We start from the raw sequence: 16,189 nt of genomic DNA on the forward strand, positions 1-16,189 counted from the left end.
TGTTTGGTCCTCCCGGGGGGGGGGGGGGGGTCCGCTCCCGCACACGCCTCGCTGGAAGATCGCCCTCGCGGCGGTGACGTTGGAGACCTCCGCCTCCATCGAGCCCCACGCGTGAAAGAGCGGCGTGTGCCTGAGGGACGGGTCCCGGACACGTCATGCACGCCTCCCCAGCCCCGCCCGCGGCAGAGGGTGAAGCGTGCGTCGGCTCGAGGCTGCAGCCGGTGGCGAAGGCGCGCCGCGCCCTCTCGACGTCTCCCTGCGCGCGGTAGTGCATCCCCCTCGCCTGCCGCGCCGCACAGACGCGTGAGGGGCGTGCGGCGGGCATATCTCCTCGGCGGGAGATATGGGGAGATATGGGGAGATATGGGGAGATATGGGGAGATGTCCTCGGCGGGAGCGAGAGGCCCTGCCACACGGTCCGCAGATACAGGGAGATATGGGGAGATATGGGGAGACATGGGGAGATACGGGGAGATACGGGGAGATAGAGGGCCTGCCACACGGCGCCGTCCGCAGATACAGGGAGATATGGGGAGACATGGGGAGACATGGGAAGATACGGGGAGATAGAGGGCCTGCCACACGGCGCCGTCCGCAGACTGCTTCCTCGCCGCGGCCTGCAGGAAGGGTCCGAGAAGGGTCGTGGGAGGGTCGCGGAAGGCCCGCGGCTCGTCTCCTCGCCGCGACCGCGAAGAGGCGCGAGGCGCTCGCTGCGGAGCCACAGCGCGCCTGGTTGGGCAAAGGCAAGGGTGCGGCCGGGGCTCTCGGGGCTGAAAGGCGGGAGAGGCTTCGCCGCCCAGCCTCCATGCAAGCCCACGACTGGAGGAGGTACTTGTTGTGCGGCTGGATGTGCAGCCCCTGTTGGAAGAGCGTCGCCGCCAGGTCGGTGTGCCCGCACCGCCACTCGAGCACGCCCCACGCGTGCAGCGTCGCGACGTTGGCGCCGTTGAGCTGCAGCGAGCGGCGGAAGGCCTGGTCACAGTCGATGATCACAGTGAACGCGCAATGAGTTCACCGTGCACTAGCCCGTCTCCAGCCGCAGCGAGCGACACCTCGCGGGCGCTCGAGAGCTGGCCTTGCCGCCGGTGCCACTGTCCGCTCACCTGGGCGGAGGAGGCGCAGCTGAGCGGTGGCGAGGCGGCCAGACGAGGCGGTCTGACGAGGCGGTCCGAGAGGAGGCCGGCTCACCGCCGCACGCAGTGCGCGAGCCGCACGGAGTGGCTACTAGCGACTCACCCTCCCCCGCTCCCGCACCTCCACTCCCCTAGCCGCTCACCTGCCACACGTAGTATGAGCGAGGCGCGCAGGCGAGCGCCAGGTCGAGGCAGCGGCGGGCGGCGCCCTCCTTGCGGCGGCGCTGCAGCAGCAGGCTGGCCGAGACCCAGGAGGGGGCGTGGCGAGGGTCGCTGCGCAGGGCGCGCGCGTAGAGATCGAGCGCCTCGTCCGTGCTGCCCCGCCTCTCCTGGATCGCACCGGCCGCCTGACACACGAGGCGGGCGAGTGCTGGCGTGGGGAAGAGGAGGAGGGAGAGGGCGCTCCGCGGCCTGCAAGAGGTAGGCGTTGCCCGCGTTGTGCGCGAGGCCGCGCTCGATCATCGCGATCGCGGCGTCCGGGTCGCCATCGCGCTCGCTAAGGCGCCCGAGGGCGAGCCACCCGCGGCCGTCCAGCGGGTCGAGTGCGACGCAGCGGAGGTAGGTGGCGCGAGCCCCGTCTTTGTCGCCGCGCCGCGCGAGTGTGCGCCCGCGAAAGACAAGGAGGTCCAGATTTGCCCGCAGTGGACGGTCCGAGCCAGGCTCCGACCAGACAGTGTAGGGCTGCTCCTCGGCATCGAGCAACGCCTCGCGCACCCGGAAGGAGAGATCTCGGCCGGGCGCCGCCTCCATGTGGATCGCACATCGTCGATGCGCGAGCCGGTGCGAGGCGCACGATGCGATTAGGAGCTGCATGTCTGGTTGCCGCAGCGAGTCGCGGCGTCGCCACTGGGCGCGCCACAGGCGGGGAGAATTCACTTTGGTTCTGCCAGGGACGCCCCTGGGTTAAGCTGGCGGCGTGCCGTTCTCCCATCCCTCCCTTGGGTTGTCTGTTTTCTTTCTTTCTTTTCTTTTCCCTGGGTTAAGCGGCGGTGCAAAACTCTTTTTACCACCTTCAATTACACCCCCGCGACTCCCCCAAACCGCCCAGGATGAGCTCCTGAGGTGCCAGTCCGCCCGAGATATGACCGGTTGAAGTTGGGGTTCCACGGTCGGTCAGTCAGGTCTCAGGATGGATGGAGGTGTCGAAACTGGATGGGGGTCAGCCGGGGAGGCTGTTGTGGTGCACCGGACCGCCCCCCCAGCACACCGTGCCCCACCCAACTGCATCCATGGGAGTCACAAACGGTGCTGCACTCGCGGCTGCAAGCACTCACGACACCAACCAAACCGCTGATGGTGCCCAAGCTGATGGTGCCCAAGCTGATGGTTTAGAGTTTCGTGAAAAAGTCCCGCGGGTCACCGTTGATAGGAGAGAGATGCGCTCCCCACTCCCGTTCCCCCGTGTTGTCCCTGATCGTCCTTCCAAGGATCCTGCTCGTGCAGGTGGGGACCCTGTCCTCCTCCCATCCCTCGCGGCTTGGGTTGTTGCGTTCTTTCTTTCTTTATAGGAGGGAGAACGACGAGAGTGGGACGACCGCGAGGTGGCATGAAGGTTGCAGCGAAGAATCGGCGAGGGACTGCGAAGAGAGATAGGAAGAGGCAGACGCCCAAGCAAGGGTGGGCGACGGTTAGCAACACACCTTCCTTCCTTCCAGTCAGTGAAATCCCTGTGTGGTGGCGGCGTGCCGTCCTCCCATCCCTCTTTTGGGTTGTACGTTCTTTCTTTTCATGTGTCCCCGCCCTGCACGATCTTGGTGTGAGACATGATCCGTCCCCTCACCCCTCGTCACTCCCAACGTTAAACAGCTCTAGTTGTGTGTCCCGTCAGATTGACTCTCTGTGTGTCAGTGTCAGTGATAGTCAGGCCGTGAGTCAGGGCTGTCCATCAGAGCTCCAGTAAGCTCGGAGACACCCCAAATTAGAGATTAGAGCGACTCGACCTCTTTGAGTCACTGCCTTCCCGGTGTCTATCTGAAGGAGTTACTTCCTGAAGTAACTACTTACTTCGAGAAGTAACTATCCCCGCCCCGCGCCTGCAATGGCCCCTAGCCCCCGCCCACAGCTCCCTAGACACAGGGCAGACCTGGACTGGAGCGGACTCGCTCCCTAATACTCCTCTGTGCTCTGAGGAGTGGTGGTCACCGTCGGAGTCGGTGTAGGAGCTCCACCGCGCCCGCCGGGGCTTGTTCTTGGACTTGTGTACGCCAGGCGTATCGTGCACTTGGTCGCGGAGGCGAAGAGACCTCCTGCGCTCCCCAGGCGGCCTCACCGGAGCCTGCGGCGTGCTTGGGCCTGGCTGGCAGGGGACGGTGGGGGGTGCGCTCAGTACAGTCGGGGGCGCCTGCACCGCGTGAAGGCGTGAATAAAGAAACGGAGCAACGGCGGAGATCATCATGCTCAAACTGTTGTCGGCGGGCGATGGCGCGATGGACTGAAACGGACGGCACGTCCCGGCTCGCGGTGCATGATGTGAGCGCGTGCGGCAGAGGCGCGCCTTGAGGCGCGGTAGCGCCTTGCGGGGCTTCATGCTTCGCCTTCGATTCGAGCCTTCGATCGTGTCGTCACCATGTCGTTGACTCGCTGACCCGTGACAGCTTTGACTGCGACCGTGACCGGGTCGGGTCGAGCGTCAGATGCCCCCAAAGCGTGCAAAGGGAAAGAAGCCCGCTGCCGCCGCGGCGGCGCCGGGCCCAGCGGCGGCACTACTCGCAGCAGCAGCTTCCACAAGGCTGCAGTGGGCGCCGGCCCCAGGTGCAGCTGGCCCAAGCACGTTGCCGCCGCCGGTCGTGCAAGCGGAGTATGGAACCGCCGATGATGACCTCGTGCGGGTCGGCCCCCAGCTCGGTGTCGAGCTCCTCCCGCCGCATCGGCGCGGCGGCAGAGCCGCCCCAGCCGCTGCGCCTTCGCCTGCGGAGGCTCCTGCGGCGGCTGCACCTGCTGCTGCGGGTGAGCCCGACGACGACGAGCAGCCTGACGGCGCGCGCATTCCAGACCTCGATGATGTCTTGGGCTGGGGGGGTGGCAAGGGTGTAGGAGGGCTCTCAGGAGACCGTTTGCCGGCAGCAGGGGGCGCGCGCTCGGCCGACATGTGCGCCAGAATGCCGCAGAAGTAACTATGAAGTACTGTGTTTGGGCTGTCTCCCGGGCGTGTTTGAACCCTAATTGTCGGCCCCAGTGACCGGTCTAGAGGTCTGTGTGTGGCCTGGGGGGGCCAAACAATAAGGCGAGGGGTTCCTAGTAAGCGGTTGGGGGGTGCGAGCCCGTGCTATAGTGCAGTGAATACTTACTTCCTGAAGTAACTTCATCCTTCAGATAGACACCGGCCGTTTGGCTGTAGACCGCCTCTACAACAAACTCTACAGCAAAATCGCGCTCTACATCGCTCTAACAACGCACGCAGTTCGTCACGCGGCGGATGTAGAGCTCTACAGCTCTACAGCGCTCCAGAGCGCTCTACATCTCTACAGCTCTATAGCACTCTACACTCTACATCCTCTATCTACACCCTCCCTCCCTCGACCTGACTATGACAGGCGGGATTTCTTGTTGGTTTTCAGAAATCTACACTCTACTCAGGAGATGAATGTGACGTCTCTCACAAGAACTCAAGAAGGGAGTGGCCCGAAAAAAGAAAAGGTCGTAAATCGAGGTCGTTCTAGGTTAGGTTAGGTATATAGAAAGGTGAAGAACAGTCTGGCTCGGACTGGACACCAACGCGGTATGGGTGGACGACGCGGGACAGGAGACGACGACACGCGCGAGCGACACACAGACACACAAACTCACAAGACACTCGTTCTCACTAAAGTGCTACGTACCACAGGCATCTGAAGTGAGAATACGTGGCCCTCGAGGATCGTAACGGTTCTGGACAGCGGGCTCTTTCACTCGAAAAGGGCACGGCGGGCGCTCCCGGGTCCGATACTTCGCGGGCAGGTTGTCTCGACATATGCCGCCGCCGAGGCTGCTGCTGCTGCTGGCGCTGACGCCGCCCTCGCTCGCGAGTGAATTCGCTGACCTCTGCCCGGGGCTTGGCTTCCCCGAGTCCAACCTACAGGGGCTGGTCCTCGACTTCGCCACCGACGACATCGGCGATGACTACAACAAGCTCGGCGGCTTCCCGGGAGGATTCACCGGCGCCCATGGTGCTGCTGCAGATTGCTTCCCAAATACCTGCGGCGGGACAGGGATGTGCTATGGCGAAGTCTGCCCCAAGCCAGCGGGCGCGCCGTGCGGCTGCGGCTGCCAGTGCTCCAACGTTGACTTTGATCCAGCGGACCAGTACATGCAGCTGGTTGGAGTCGGCAGAATCTTCGATGGCACTGGGAATCCGCCCACGATCGTCGATCTCAAGGTGACCAACACGAGCTTCTACATGCCGTGGGACAGCCACCAGAACGGCCGGGCTGTGGACGCGGTCTTCCCCCAAATCAGCATGGCATCCGAGACCACCACCACGTTCCGGTACGAGTTCGTCGCGACGGGGACAGACACGCCCTTCACGATTGACTACGGTGTAACACTCGCCCGACGCCCGCCGGCGCGCCCATGCTTCCTGCTCAGCACCCCCCCCCCCCCCCCCCCGGGCAGACTTCGACTTTTGCTTCTTTGACATGGACACGGGGCCGTGCGGCGGCGCCGACGCCGTCGACCCGCTCCCGACGACCTACCCGTTCTCGTGTCCTGGCGCATACCTCTCGGAAACTCTGCGTACGTGCGGCATCAGCGAGCACTTCATGCACGGTCAGCCCAAAGCCGATCCGAGTGACCTGATCTCAGACTACATCTGCCCCTCCACTGGCAATGATGCCGTCACCACGACTGGCTACCTCGAGGTCACCACAGGCGCTGCCGCCGGCCCCGTTCTCGTGTCCGGTGACGACGTTGACACCTGCATCAAGGTCGTTGGCATTCAGGAGGGCCGAGGCAGCGACAATCCGCACGCATTCTACGAGGTCTTCCCTGGCTTCGCCCCCACCGATACGATCACCGAACCAATCTCCTGCCAAGACTACAACACGTGCCCGGGCACGGGGACGTCGGGCGGCCAGCGCCCGCCGGGCAACATTGACAACACCCTCACCTGCACTCCGGATGAGATCGGTGGCAGCGGTGTCGCCGCTGGCATCTACCCCCCCGAGTCTGGCGGCTTCCGAGTACAACTGGCGAACAACCCGCTCCGCTACACCCTGCCCAAGTTCGCGTGCGTCACTTACCCGGCCGGCACCTCTTCCTTCACGGTAGAATACACGGTCTCACCCAACGCCGCCGACGCCGAGCCCGGTTACGGTCGCGCCTTCCTCTTCGCCGGAACCGCGCTTCCCGAACTCTGCATTGGGCCGCCACCTTCGCCTCCGCCGCCGACGCCGCCGCCCCCGTCGTCGCCGCCGCCGCCAAACTCGGAGCCCATGCCGCCGCCTTCTCCGCCGCCGCCCGCCCCGCCGCCGCCTTCCCCGCCGCCGCCTAACCCGGATGCGCCTCCGGCCGGTGGCGTGTGCTGCAAGTGGATGTGGGGCGGTGAGGCCGCCCCCTTCACTGGCCACTACAACCAGGAGCGCCCGGTCCACTTCGCCGACATCATGCCCTCGTGGCACCCGGCGCTCACCATCCCTGCGAACCTCGCCGTGGGCCTGAAGGCGGGCGACCCGATCCCGGCAGACACAGAGACCTACTCCACTTATTTCTGGGACAACGAGCAGCTGGTCCGCGGCGATTGGCACTACACCAACAATGGGGGTCCTAAAACGTTCTCCGACGCCGTGACCGAGTCCGCGGCGGAGGCTGCTCTGTCGGAAGTCGGGCCGCCGGTCAAGTACTACCCGACAGCGCAGGTGGTTCGCGCCTCCGGCGCGGTCCTCTTCTACGCGTACTGCTACCCGTACATGCTCTCCGCGAACATGTTTGTGTACAAGGGTCCCTACGTCACGCCTCCCGACCCCGACGACGACCCCGGATACTGGCAAGAGGTGTGGAACATGGTGTCGCTCTTCGCGCTCAAGGACAGCGACGGCAACATCTTCGCCTTCTACTTCGTCGACCAGCCGTGGGACGGTCTGAAGCCTCCCTCCAACCGCCCTCCTTGCCACCGCGCCGCGCCCCTCGTGTCCCGCGGCTCACGCCCCTCATGCCGCACTCGCAGGCTCGGCCGGCACCATCCAGATGAAGCTGACGGCGACCGGCCCGATGGCGGGCAAGGACTACTTCCTCTCAGACCTGTCTGCCGAGGGTGTAGAGAATGACGCGTTTGGCAAGGACGCCTACTACTACTCGCAGGGCGTAGGCATGTTTGACTGGGCGTGGCTAGAGTGCTGCACCGCCGGCATGGTGGTCGGGCCGCTGCCCGCCGGCGAGGGCAACGCCTTCACGATGAACTGGCAGCACCTGACCAAGCGGATGGCCGGGTTCCCGACGTACGAGGCGGACGGACAGCCGACGGGGCGCGACGCTAACTCGGGCGTGGTCCAGGGCGTGCGAATCTACCAGTGGGTCAACAACGGCAACTTCTCGCAGTTCCACCTCACGTACTACGACATCCCGATGGCGGTGGCCGCAGACTACCGGTACGACGCGACTTGGCATGTCATCAAGCAGACCATCAGCTTCGACTGCGGCACGGCGGACATCCCCTTCGGGACGGGCGACGACGAGCAGGAGATTGCGAGCTACCCGCTCCCAGAGTGGGCCACCACGGCGCCCGAGGTGCAGCGCGCCTACGCGGCTAAATTTGATGTGCCGCTCTGGGACGTGACAGTGCTGCCCGACATCGAGGCGTGCGTCTTCAACATCGAGATCAAGTACTATGCCAACAAGGATGAGACGATCCTGGCGAACAATCTCAACGAAATTTCCAACTTCAACGCCGCCACATGGACCACCATCTTCCTTTCGTCTTTCTCGTTCTCGGCGACCGCAGTCTCGATCGCCGAGCACCTGGACACGCCTACACAGCTCTTGCTCCGCTCGCCACCTCTCGCAAAGGTCCAAAGTCATAGCCACCACCTTCTCCGGCAAGTCCGTTTGCCGTACTCCACGCCTGGAAGAGGTCGTCGCCATAGCCGCATTGCATCACAGCCTGCTGCACTGCGCGTCGTGTAGAACACCCCTGCCACCCTATATGCCGCGCCTCAGCGTCGGAAAAGTCGCGCGCTCGGAGTCATACTCAGGCGCAGACGGCCGCGGGGATTTGGCAGGCGGCGAGGTGGGGGAGGGAGACACACAGCTCACAGCATGGCTCACAGGTGGGAGAGAGGGCTGACCGGCTGAGGCGTGAGGCGGGGCTCCCCACCTCTCCACACTCCACACCACTCACCAGCCTCCAGGGGGCGGAAGTCTAAATGCGTGTTCAGCATGACCGCTCGCTTGCTAGACAGGGGTAAACTTGTTTGGAAGTGCGATAGCGGCTTCGTGCGAGAATGACGAATGACGTGCGTTTGTAATAAATGAACGAGTGTAACAGGAAAACCGGGTTCGCTCGCCGCTATGTGGCGTGGCCAAAGGCCGCGTAGCTGCCGTCGAGGACAAGCCTCGCGGACGCCCACATGCCGAGCGCGGGCAGTGCCATCCAGATACCATTGGCCGGCACAACAATGCCCAGGGTATGCGCGCGAGGCGAGCGGCGGAAGCGGCCGTTGAAGAAGTACTGGAAGAAGTAGACGCAGGTGCCGTAAAACTCCTGCCAAAACATGACCAGGCCGAGCATGCCGAGGTGGCGCGCGTCGAGGAGCGGCGAAGTGATGCTGACTGCGAAGAGGACCGACGGCACCAGCGTGGTGAAGCCGTTTCCCACGTCGACGCAGAAGCCAAACGAGGCCTGGTCCGCGTAGCTTGGGTCGAGCGCGGCATACCTGTGCGAGCCGCCGGGCCACGGGCTCGCCGAGCGTTGTGATGGGCATCGGCAGCGGGCGTCTGGCGGACTCACGTTGCCCACATCGCGGTGCCGACGTACTCGGACGGTACGAAGACGGAGAGCATCTTGAGCAGCCCGACGTCTTCAAACAGAAAGACAGGCGGCAGCTTGCCCTCGCCGAGCTTTGCGCTGTGCTCCTCGTACCTGCGCTGGATGGCGGCGCTGTGGCGGAAGAGAGCAATCTCGCACACGCAGATCCATGCCTACAGGAGGACCTGGACCTAAGCGAGGAGACGGAGCACGCCTCTGGCGCTGGAGTAAGTTGCATTCAGCACGCAAAACGCGGCGAGCGCAAACTGAAGCGGACTGAAGAGCCCGTGCATCTGTGCGTGCAACCACGTGAGCAGACCCGTAAAAAGGGCGATGAAGAGTGTGACGCCGACCAGCACCTTCATTGGGACGAAGGCCGCGTGCTGCGGCAAGGAACGCCCGCGAGGCGCGGGGCGTGGGTTACTTTCTTTTTTGAACTTTGCCTTCGATTTATTGAAAACAACGCAAGGCGGACATGGCATATCGCTCTCGGGCTCACAGACATCCCGCACACCCGCCGCCCCCGCGCGCGCCCCACCCCGGCCGGGAGAAAGGGGAGTGACAGTTTGGGACGGCCACCTTGTGACGGTGCCCTGGCAAAATCGTCCCGATTTCGATGCGCGATTTAGCTAAGTCCCAGAGCCGTTTACGCATGAGCGGGCCCCCTCACCAGCCTAGGGCTCGCGCTTCTGGCCCGAGGTGTCGCCGCTGCCTCCCGCGCCCTCCGGCGCCTGCTGCTACTGCCGGTCGGCCGGTCGGGTCCGCGCGACGGCTCCATCCTCGAGACGTAGCGGTCGCTGAGCGCTTTCTCGACCGCTACGTCTTCCAGTGCACCCAACCACCGCGACCCTCGAACCTGCGCTGCGCGGCGCAGTTGCTGCCGAGCGAGACGCCCCCGCCCGCGCAGGGGCGGCATCACCAGACGCTCCCGCATGGCCGAGCAGCGAGCAGTGTGTGCCGCAGTGCCCGTCCGGGCCCTCTTGCAGCTGCCTCTATTGGGCGTAAACCGCGGATATAAGGGTCTATACGGAGGTGGGTGGCCTCTTAGAGGTATGGGAGCCGCTGGCACCGCGCTGGGCGCCGCGGATGCACGTACGAACGAACATTATGAAATCGGGACGATTTTGACCCAAAAATCACAAAGTGGACAGCCCGAGTATGTTGAGTCCTGGCTCAACAACGCAGGAAACAAGAGGGGGTGGTCCGGCTCACAAGTCCGGCTCACGCGCCTCGAGCTGACCATCTACCGCACTGAGCACTTCCGCCCGCTCGACTTTCTTTTTAGGAAAATAACTTTCCTCAAGGCGGAAGAAATCGCACACCTCACGGACACACTAGGACAACGTACTTGATGCCGGCGGCGACGCGCATCGTTGCGCCGCGGAGCATCCGGCAGCCGCGCAGAGAGCTTCGCACCACGACACGCACGCGGAGGGCGCGTTGAAGCGGAAGGTTGTGGGCGCGGCGCCCTTGTGCTCTAGCACTAGCACTGTGGGTGCGCCGTCGAGCACGTGAATACAGCGCAGCGCGTCAAGCGGCACCCGCGTCAGCTTGCCGCGCGGCGAACGGGTGCGGTGGTCGATGCGCTGGTAGCATAGCTCTGTGGGGGTCACGTGCACAAACCGAGGCTGCCAGAGGATGAACTGCAGGCCTCCGCACATCGCTTTGAATCGGGTTTGCTTTTCGAGCAAGCCGATGACAATCGGCTCCTCAAAGGGGCTCTTCGGCAAAGAGTCGTCTCGCATCTGCTGCTCAATCCACGAACGCTGTGACTGCACCACGCCGCCATTGCATCGCCCACACATGCGTGACCTTGCCGCCTGCTGTATGCGCCTCGCCGCCCTGGCCTCTGTCGACTCGCAGACGCGTTGCAGCGCCAGTGCAAAAGCTCGACCAACCTCTAGCCTTCGACGTGCTTGGCTCTGAATTCTCACCGCGGCGGCTTCGGCATCACTTGGCCTTTGCAAAATCGAGAGGCCCAAGAAGTGTGACGCTTTGGCGCCCCACTCCGCAGCGAGGCTCGCCCAGGTCTTGCCGCTGGCGGTCGAGGCCTCACACAGCTCAAGACGTACCGCAGTCGGCTCGGGAGCGTCGAGCCCATTTTGCGAAAGTGTGGACTTGTCAGCCAACTCGCGTGTCCCGTTCTCGGAGAGAATCCGCATGTGGTGCGCCGAGCTGCCACATCGGCGACGGAGCGAAGCCTTGAGCTCGTCGATAGAGGCGGTGGGACGAAGCCGAAGCACGAAGTGCTCATGCGGGTCGTTAGACAACACGAGGACCTCGACGACGCCCGGGGAAGACTCAGGCGTCGGCATGTAGCGCCCGTCGTCGCAAAGCCCGTTGCGTGCGTAACCGTGTGCGATAAGAGAAAGACGAAGGCATAGTAGTATGAGCCCGCTGAGCGTCGTGCTCTTGCGCAGGCGATCGGTTAAGTGGTGCACTAAACCCCAAGGAACCCTTCGGAATCGCAATTCCCTATGTTCGGCTGAAAAAAGAAAAATCCCCAACTCGAGAAACGAAGTCGGCCGTGCGTGAAAGGGGGCATACCGACACTACTTTGGGCAACGTCGAGAGCGCGCCCGTGTGCACCGTCAGCGTCAGCTATACTGCATCGCAGTAGCCCCCCGCCGCGGCGTGCATCGCAGTAGCCCCCCGCCGCGGCGGATGAGCGACGATGAGACCATTGTGAGTGGCCACACGGTGCGCATGCCGCGCCAAGAGCCGTCGGGGACGCGACCACTCAGCAGGCAGCCCTCTCCCATGATCATTGGAACGGCGCTCGTTGCACCGCTGCCATTGGATGCAGCTGCCGACAGTAGTCCTCTGACTCAGACGCCCTCGGCGGAGCCAGTCGCGGCTACACTTGTGCCGGTCGAGCTCCAGGCATCGCCGCTGCTGGCGCCGTTCGCCAACCTCCGCGAGCTCCGCCTCGCTGACCGAGGCGGTCCCAGCCGCTCCTCCACGCCGCCTCCGCCACAGAGCAACTCGGCGTCGTCCTCAGAGGCCATCCGGGCGGACGCGACGATAATCTCGTACGAAGAGGAGCAGCAGGAGCTTGAGCGGCGAGCCGAGTACCGGATCGCCCATCACAAGCTCTCTGTCCTCGAGAGGCTCGATCGCGTGCGGCGCGGGCAGCACTCTCGGAGCATGGCGCACGACTCCCCGTCCTCTCCGCGCGCGCCTGACGACGACGACGTCGACACCACCGACGAACCACCTTTGCTGGTTGCGCGCAGGAGGTCGCTCGGCGGAGACGCGATGGCGCACGCCGACGCTGGTCGCCGACGGGCGGCGGCGAGTGACTCTGGGGGGGCAACGCTCTGCGAGATTGACGCGGCGGCCAATTTTGCGGCAGCTCCGCGCTGCGAGGAGCCCCGGATTCGTGTTGGAAGCTTCGAGAGGGAGTCGTCGCAGTTCGAATCGCTCCAGTTTGAGGACGAGGAGTCCAAGGTACATCTAGAGCTGCGTGCCGACGATTCCGAATCCTCAGGCTTCGCCCTCGTGCTTGTTTCGTTTGCGCTCACGCTTGCCATCGGCTTCATCCTCGGCTCTATCTCCACCCTTATCACGCTCACAGAGTCGTGGATCTACGAAGGCCGTAAGCAGCTCGTCGAACGTGTGATGTGGCCGTGCGGACAGGCCTGCGCGGAAACGGAGGCGCGCCCAACCGCTGCCTTTTTTGCATACCTCGGCGTCAACCTGGGACTGGTCCTGGCCGCCGCACTGCTAACTACACTCGCACCGCGAGCTGCCATGTCGGGTCTCCCGCCGCTCAAGGCTTACCTCAATGGCACGCGCGTGAACGACCTTCTTTCGGTACGGACCCTCATCGCAAAGGTCGTCGGCATCACTCTGATCGTCTCGACAGGCTTGCCGCTTGGCCGCGAGGGTCCGATGGTTCACACGGGTGCGATTGTCGCGGCGACCCTCTCCCGCCTGCGCGTTCGCCCGATGCCACGCCTGCTCCTCGGCCTGCCGAGTCGCCAGCGCACCTGGATAGGGATGGGCTGTGCGGCGGGTGTTGCTGCCGCATTCAACGCGCCATTAGGCGGGATCCTCTACGCCTTTGAAGAGGTATGCTCCCACTGGTCTGCTTCGCTCACTTGGCGCTCCTTCTTTTGCGTCGTGATTGCAGCCTACACCTTCAATACATTCATTCGCCTGTACGTCGATGGGTCGGATGGGATCGCGGAGGGACAGCCCGGGGACACGGCGGTCGTCAACCAGGCGCTCATCACCGATAGCTTCATCATCGGCCTGGACGCCGAGGGTAGCCACAATTACGGGTACTCGGATTTTGGCTGGCTGGTCGTGATCGGCATTGTCGGTGGCATTGTCGGCTCGCTCTACACACGAGCGGTGATCTTCGGTGTCTCTTCACGCATCCGCCTTCTGGGCGGGCGCCCGCGCTTGAAGGTGCTCGACGCTCTTCTCTGGTCGACGATTGCGTTTTGCACGTTCTACTGGGCGGGCGCCTTCTCAGATTGCACGGCCTGCCCACCCGAGTCGTCCTGCTACGGCGGGGGCACAAATGCAACCGCCACGGACCGCATGCTGCAAGAGCTCCCCGCCACGTCCCGCGGGCGGAGGCTGGCGGGCGCAGGCGGTGGGCTTGTTTTTGTCCAGCACTGGTGCGAGGAGGGGGAGTACAATGAGCTGGCCACGCTCTTCCTCTCGCCACAGGAGGGTCTGATAAAGCACTTGCTGCAGCGCACCGAGGTTGAGGTCACGCCATCCGCCTTGGGCATCCTGCTCGCTCTCTACACCGTGATCGCGGTCCTCGTGTTCGGCATCGCGGTTCCGGCAGGCAACTTTATTCCCGCGCTCACCATCGGCGCAGCCATGGGGCGTCTCCTCGGCGAGGTGTTTCCGGATGACAGCGACCCGGGGCGGTTCGCGCTGATGGGCGCCGCTGCGGTCCTCTGCGGGGTGACACGAATGACCATCACCCTTGCCGCAATCCTCGTCGAGGTGACTCACGACGTGGGCGCGCTCCTGCCGCTCATGTTCACGCTCGCCGTCTCCAAGATTTCGGCCGATCTCCTCGCGCCGTCGTTCGACGACGGCATGATGCACGCGCAGCGGCTGCCCTTTCTCGAGGAGGAGCCGCCGCACGAGCTCGCTCTGCTCACCGCGCGCGACGTCATGTCTGACAAGGTGATCGTGCTGCGCGAGGTCGAGCGCGTGGGCGATCTCCTGGCCGTCCTGCGTCGATGCCGGCATTCGGGATTCCCAGTCGTCGATACCGGCCGATCCAACCAGTGCACCTTCTTCAGTGGTCTCATTCTGAGGCGACACCTGCTCTTTCTGATCAGCTCGCGTGCGTGGGAGTACGAGGTGCTGGGCCTCGCCGTTCCGATCAATGATAAGCTTGCCTTCGTCGCGTCCGGGAGCGGCAACGCTGCTGGCGAGGACGCGCCCGTCTCGTCGCTGCACATCTCGGATGAAGACCGCGACCAACTCTTGGACTTGAGGCCTTTCATGGATCCATGCCCCTTCTTGGCAAACGAACTAATGCCCCTTCACCGCGTCTACAGACTCTTCGGTGGCCTCGGCCTGCGCCATCTCCCAGTGGTCGACTGTCGCGAGCAGGTCGTCGGCATGATAACACGAAAGGATGTGCTCCCCGACATCATCGAGGAACGAGTACTCGCCAAGTCGCAGGCGCGCCAACGTGCAGAGAGGCCAGGCGATAGGGGCGGCGATAGCGTCGACCGCGGCGGCGCCCGTGGAGCCAGCGGCCGCCGCCGCGGCGACCGCAGTATCGGGCGCGGCTGCCTTTCCCGACGTGCTAATGTGCTCCGAACGGTCCACGAAAACCGGGGAACAGCCATGTTGGACACCACGAGCTTCCCCGACGACAGCTGTGGTGAGCTGTACGGTGGCGGTGAGCACGGAAAGCCGCTTCAGACGTCGGAGCCAGGTGGCGGTCTGCCCACCAGCCCAGCGTTCCCCGAGCCTGCGACCGGCGCTCACCACGATAGCACCTACTAAAGGAGATGCACGCGCATGTGCATGAGTGCATGTGCCTTTGAGACTTTTTGTGGAGGAGCGGCCGGGCCACAAAAGCGCACGATATTTGATGTGTGTATCGCGGCTCTAGCGCGCGCGGCTCCCCTCGCGTCTCGCCCCTTTTTGCCGCGTACTAATATTCTGGGATCCCGGGCCTCCCGCCGCGTGCGGCGCGGAAACCCTCTCAATACACATGAGCACCGACCTCTCCACGGAGCAACCCCGAGTTTAATATCGGTAACCCTGTGTTCTGTGAGTGTGTTCGCATCTCGCATCGTCGCATGTCGCGCCAGCCGTCACACTCTCTCTCCGGTCTCTCAACTCTCTCACAAAGTTGGGGGAGGTTATAGCCGAGCCCAGGCCGTCTTGAGTGCACCAGTGCGTGTCCCTCGATCGCCGGCACGATGGTTGGCTCCGCTCACAAGCGCGATCTGGGTGTGTAGCTCACGGAAGCCAAGGGACGTGAGAGCGTGGATGACCAGCAGAGCGCATTCCGAGTCACCGCCGTCGTCGAGCGATGAGAGTGCGCCCTCAGCCAACCCCGCCTCTCTCGCTGCCGCCACACTTTGGTCGTTGCCGTCCACCAGTGCGCGCAAGGCCAAGAGGCTGTTGTCGCGGATATCCGCCGGCGTCGCATCCCGGTCGAGGAGCGGCGAGAGCAAGGGCAGCACGCCATGCTCACGTGCTGAGTCTTGCGCCTCAGGAATCCCATCGGAGAGTGCCTCGATAGCGCCGAGCGCCGCTTCCAGCCCCTCCGCCTGTGGACCACCGCGAAGAATGCAGACTAACTTCGGTATCGCGCCCATTTCCACCAGAGAGCGGCGGGTGTCGGCGTCCGCGCGCATTACGGCGCCGTCGAGGAGCGTCGCGGCGCGTGATCGCACAGTCCAGTCGTCCGAGCCCAGCTGCTCGACCAAGCGGGGCAGCCCGCCTCCAGTGGCAACTGCGGCCGAGACGGAGCGAGCGAGGGATTCATCGCCCAACGCTGAGAGGGTGCCGAGAGTAGCGGCAGCGAGCGACGCGACTCGCTTCGACCGATCGTTGACGCGCGTAACGAGTACGGAAGGTACCCCAAGTCTAACAACCTCGGCGCGACAAAACGCGTCTA

General features: G+C 64.1%; 3 protein-coding genes across 3 annotated transcripts in view; 1 reads left to right on the forward strand and 2 right to left on the reverse strand.

Annotated features, from left to right (window-relative positions):
- The window catches only part of EMIHUDRAFT_107983 (hypothetical protein), a gene marked incomplete at both ends in the record, with an annotated part of 25,110 nt that extends 23,164 nt beyond the window's left edge, over positions 1 to 1,946 (reverse strand). Inside the window, 5 exons of the mRNA XM_005756224.1 lie at positions 44 to 130; positions 833 to 972; positions 1,053 to 1,103; positions 1,277 to 1,370; positions 1,474 to 1,946. Of these exons, the coding sequence (XP_005756281.1) occupies positions 44 to 130; positions 833 to 972; positions 1,053 to 1,103; positions 1,277 to 1,370; positions 1,474 to 1,946 (845 nt within the window). The remainder of the gene's footprint in view (positions 1 to 43; positions 131 to 832; positions 973 to 1,052; positions 1,104 to 1,276; positions 1,371 to 1,473) is intronic.
- A 6,501-nt stretch (positions 1,947 to 8,447) lies between these two features.
- EMIHUDRAFT_439321 (hypothetical protein) lies at positions 8,448 to 9,475 on the reverse strand. The gene is made up of 3 exons (XM_005756225.1): positions 9,306 to 9,475; positions 9,052 to 9,242; positions 8,448 to 8,977 (listed from the first exon to the last, which is right to left on the reverse strand). The coding sequence occupies exons 1-3, from the start codon at positions 9,432 to 9,434 to the stop codon at positions 8,611 to 8,613; spliced, it is 687 nt and encodes a 228-aa protein (XP_005756282.1). The 5' UTR covers positions 9,435 to 9,475; the 3' UTR covers positions 8,448 to 8,610.
- A 2,354-nt stretch (positions 9,476 to 11,829) lies between these two features.
- On the forward strand, positions 11,830 to 15,063 carry EMIHUDRAFT_221620 (hypothetical protein; the record flags this gene model as incomplete). Its single annotated transcript, XM_005756226.1, has 2 exons — positions 11,830 to 14,743; positions 14,900 to 15,063. 2 exons carry the CDS (start codon positions 11,830 to 11,832, stop codon positions 15,061 to 15,063), a joined length of 3,078 nt encoding a protein of 1,025 aa, XP_005756283.1.
- Between the last annotated feature and the right edge of the window lie 1,126 nt (positions 15,064 to 16,189).

The sequence above is a fragment of the Emiliania huxleyi genome (genome assembly GCF_000372725.1).
Source record: "Emiliania huxleyi CCMP1516 unplaced genomic scaffold EMIHUscaffold_98, whole genome shotgun sequence".
In the NCBI taxonomy this organism is placed as follows: Eukaryota; Haptophyta; order Isochrysidales; family Noelaerhabdaceae; genus Emiliania; species Emiliania huxleyi.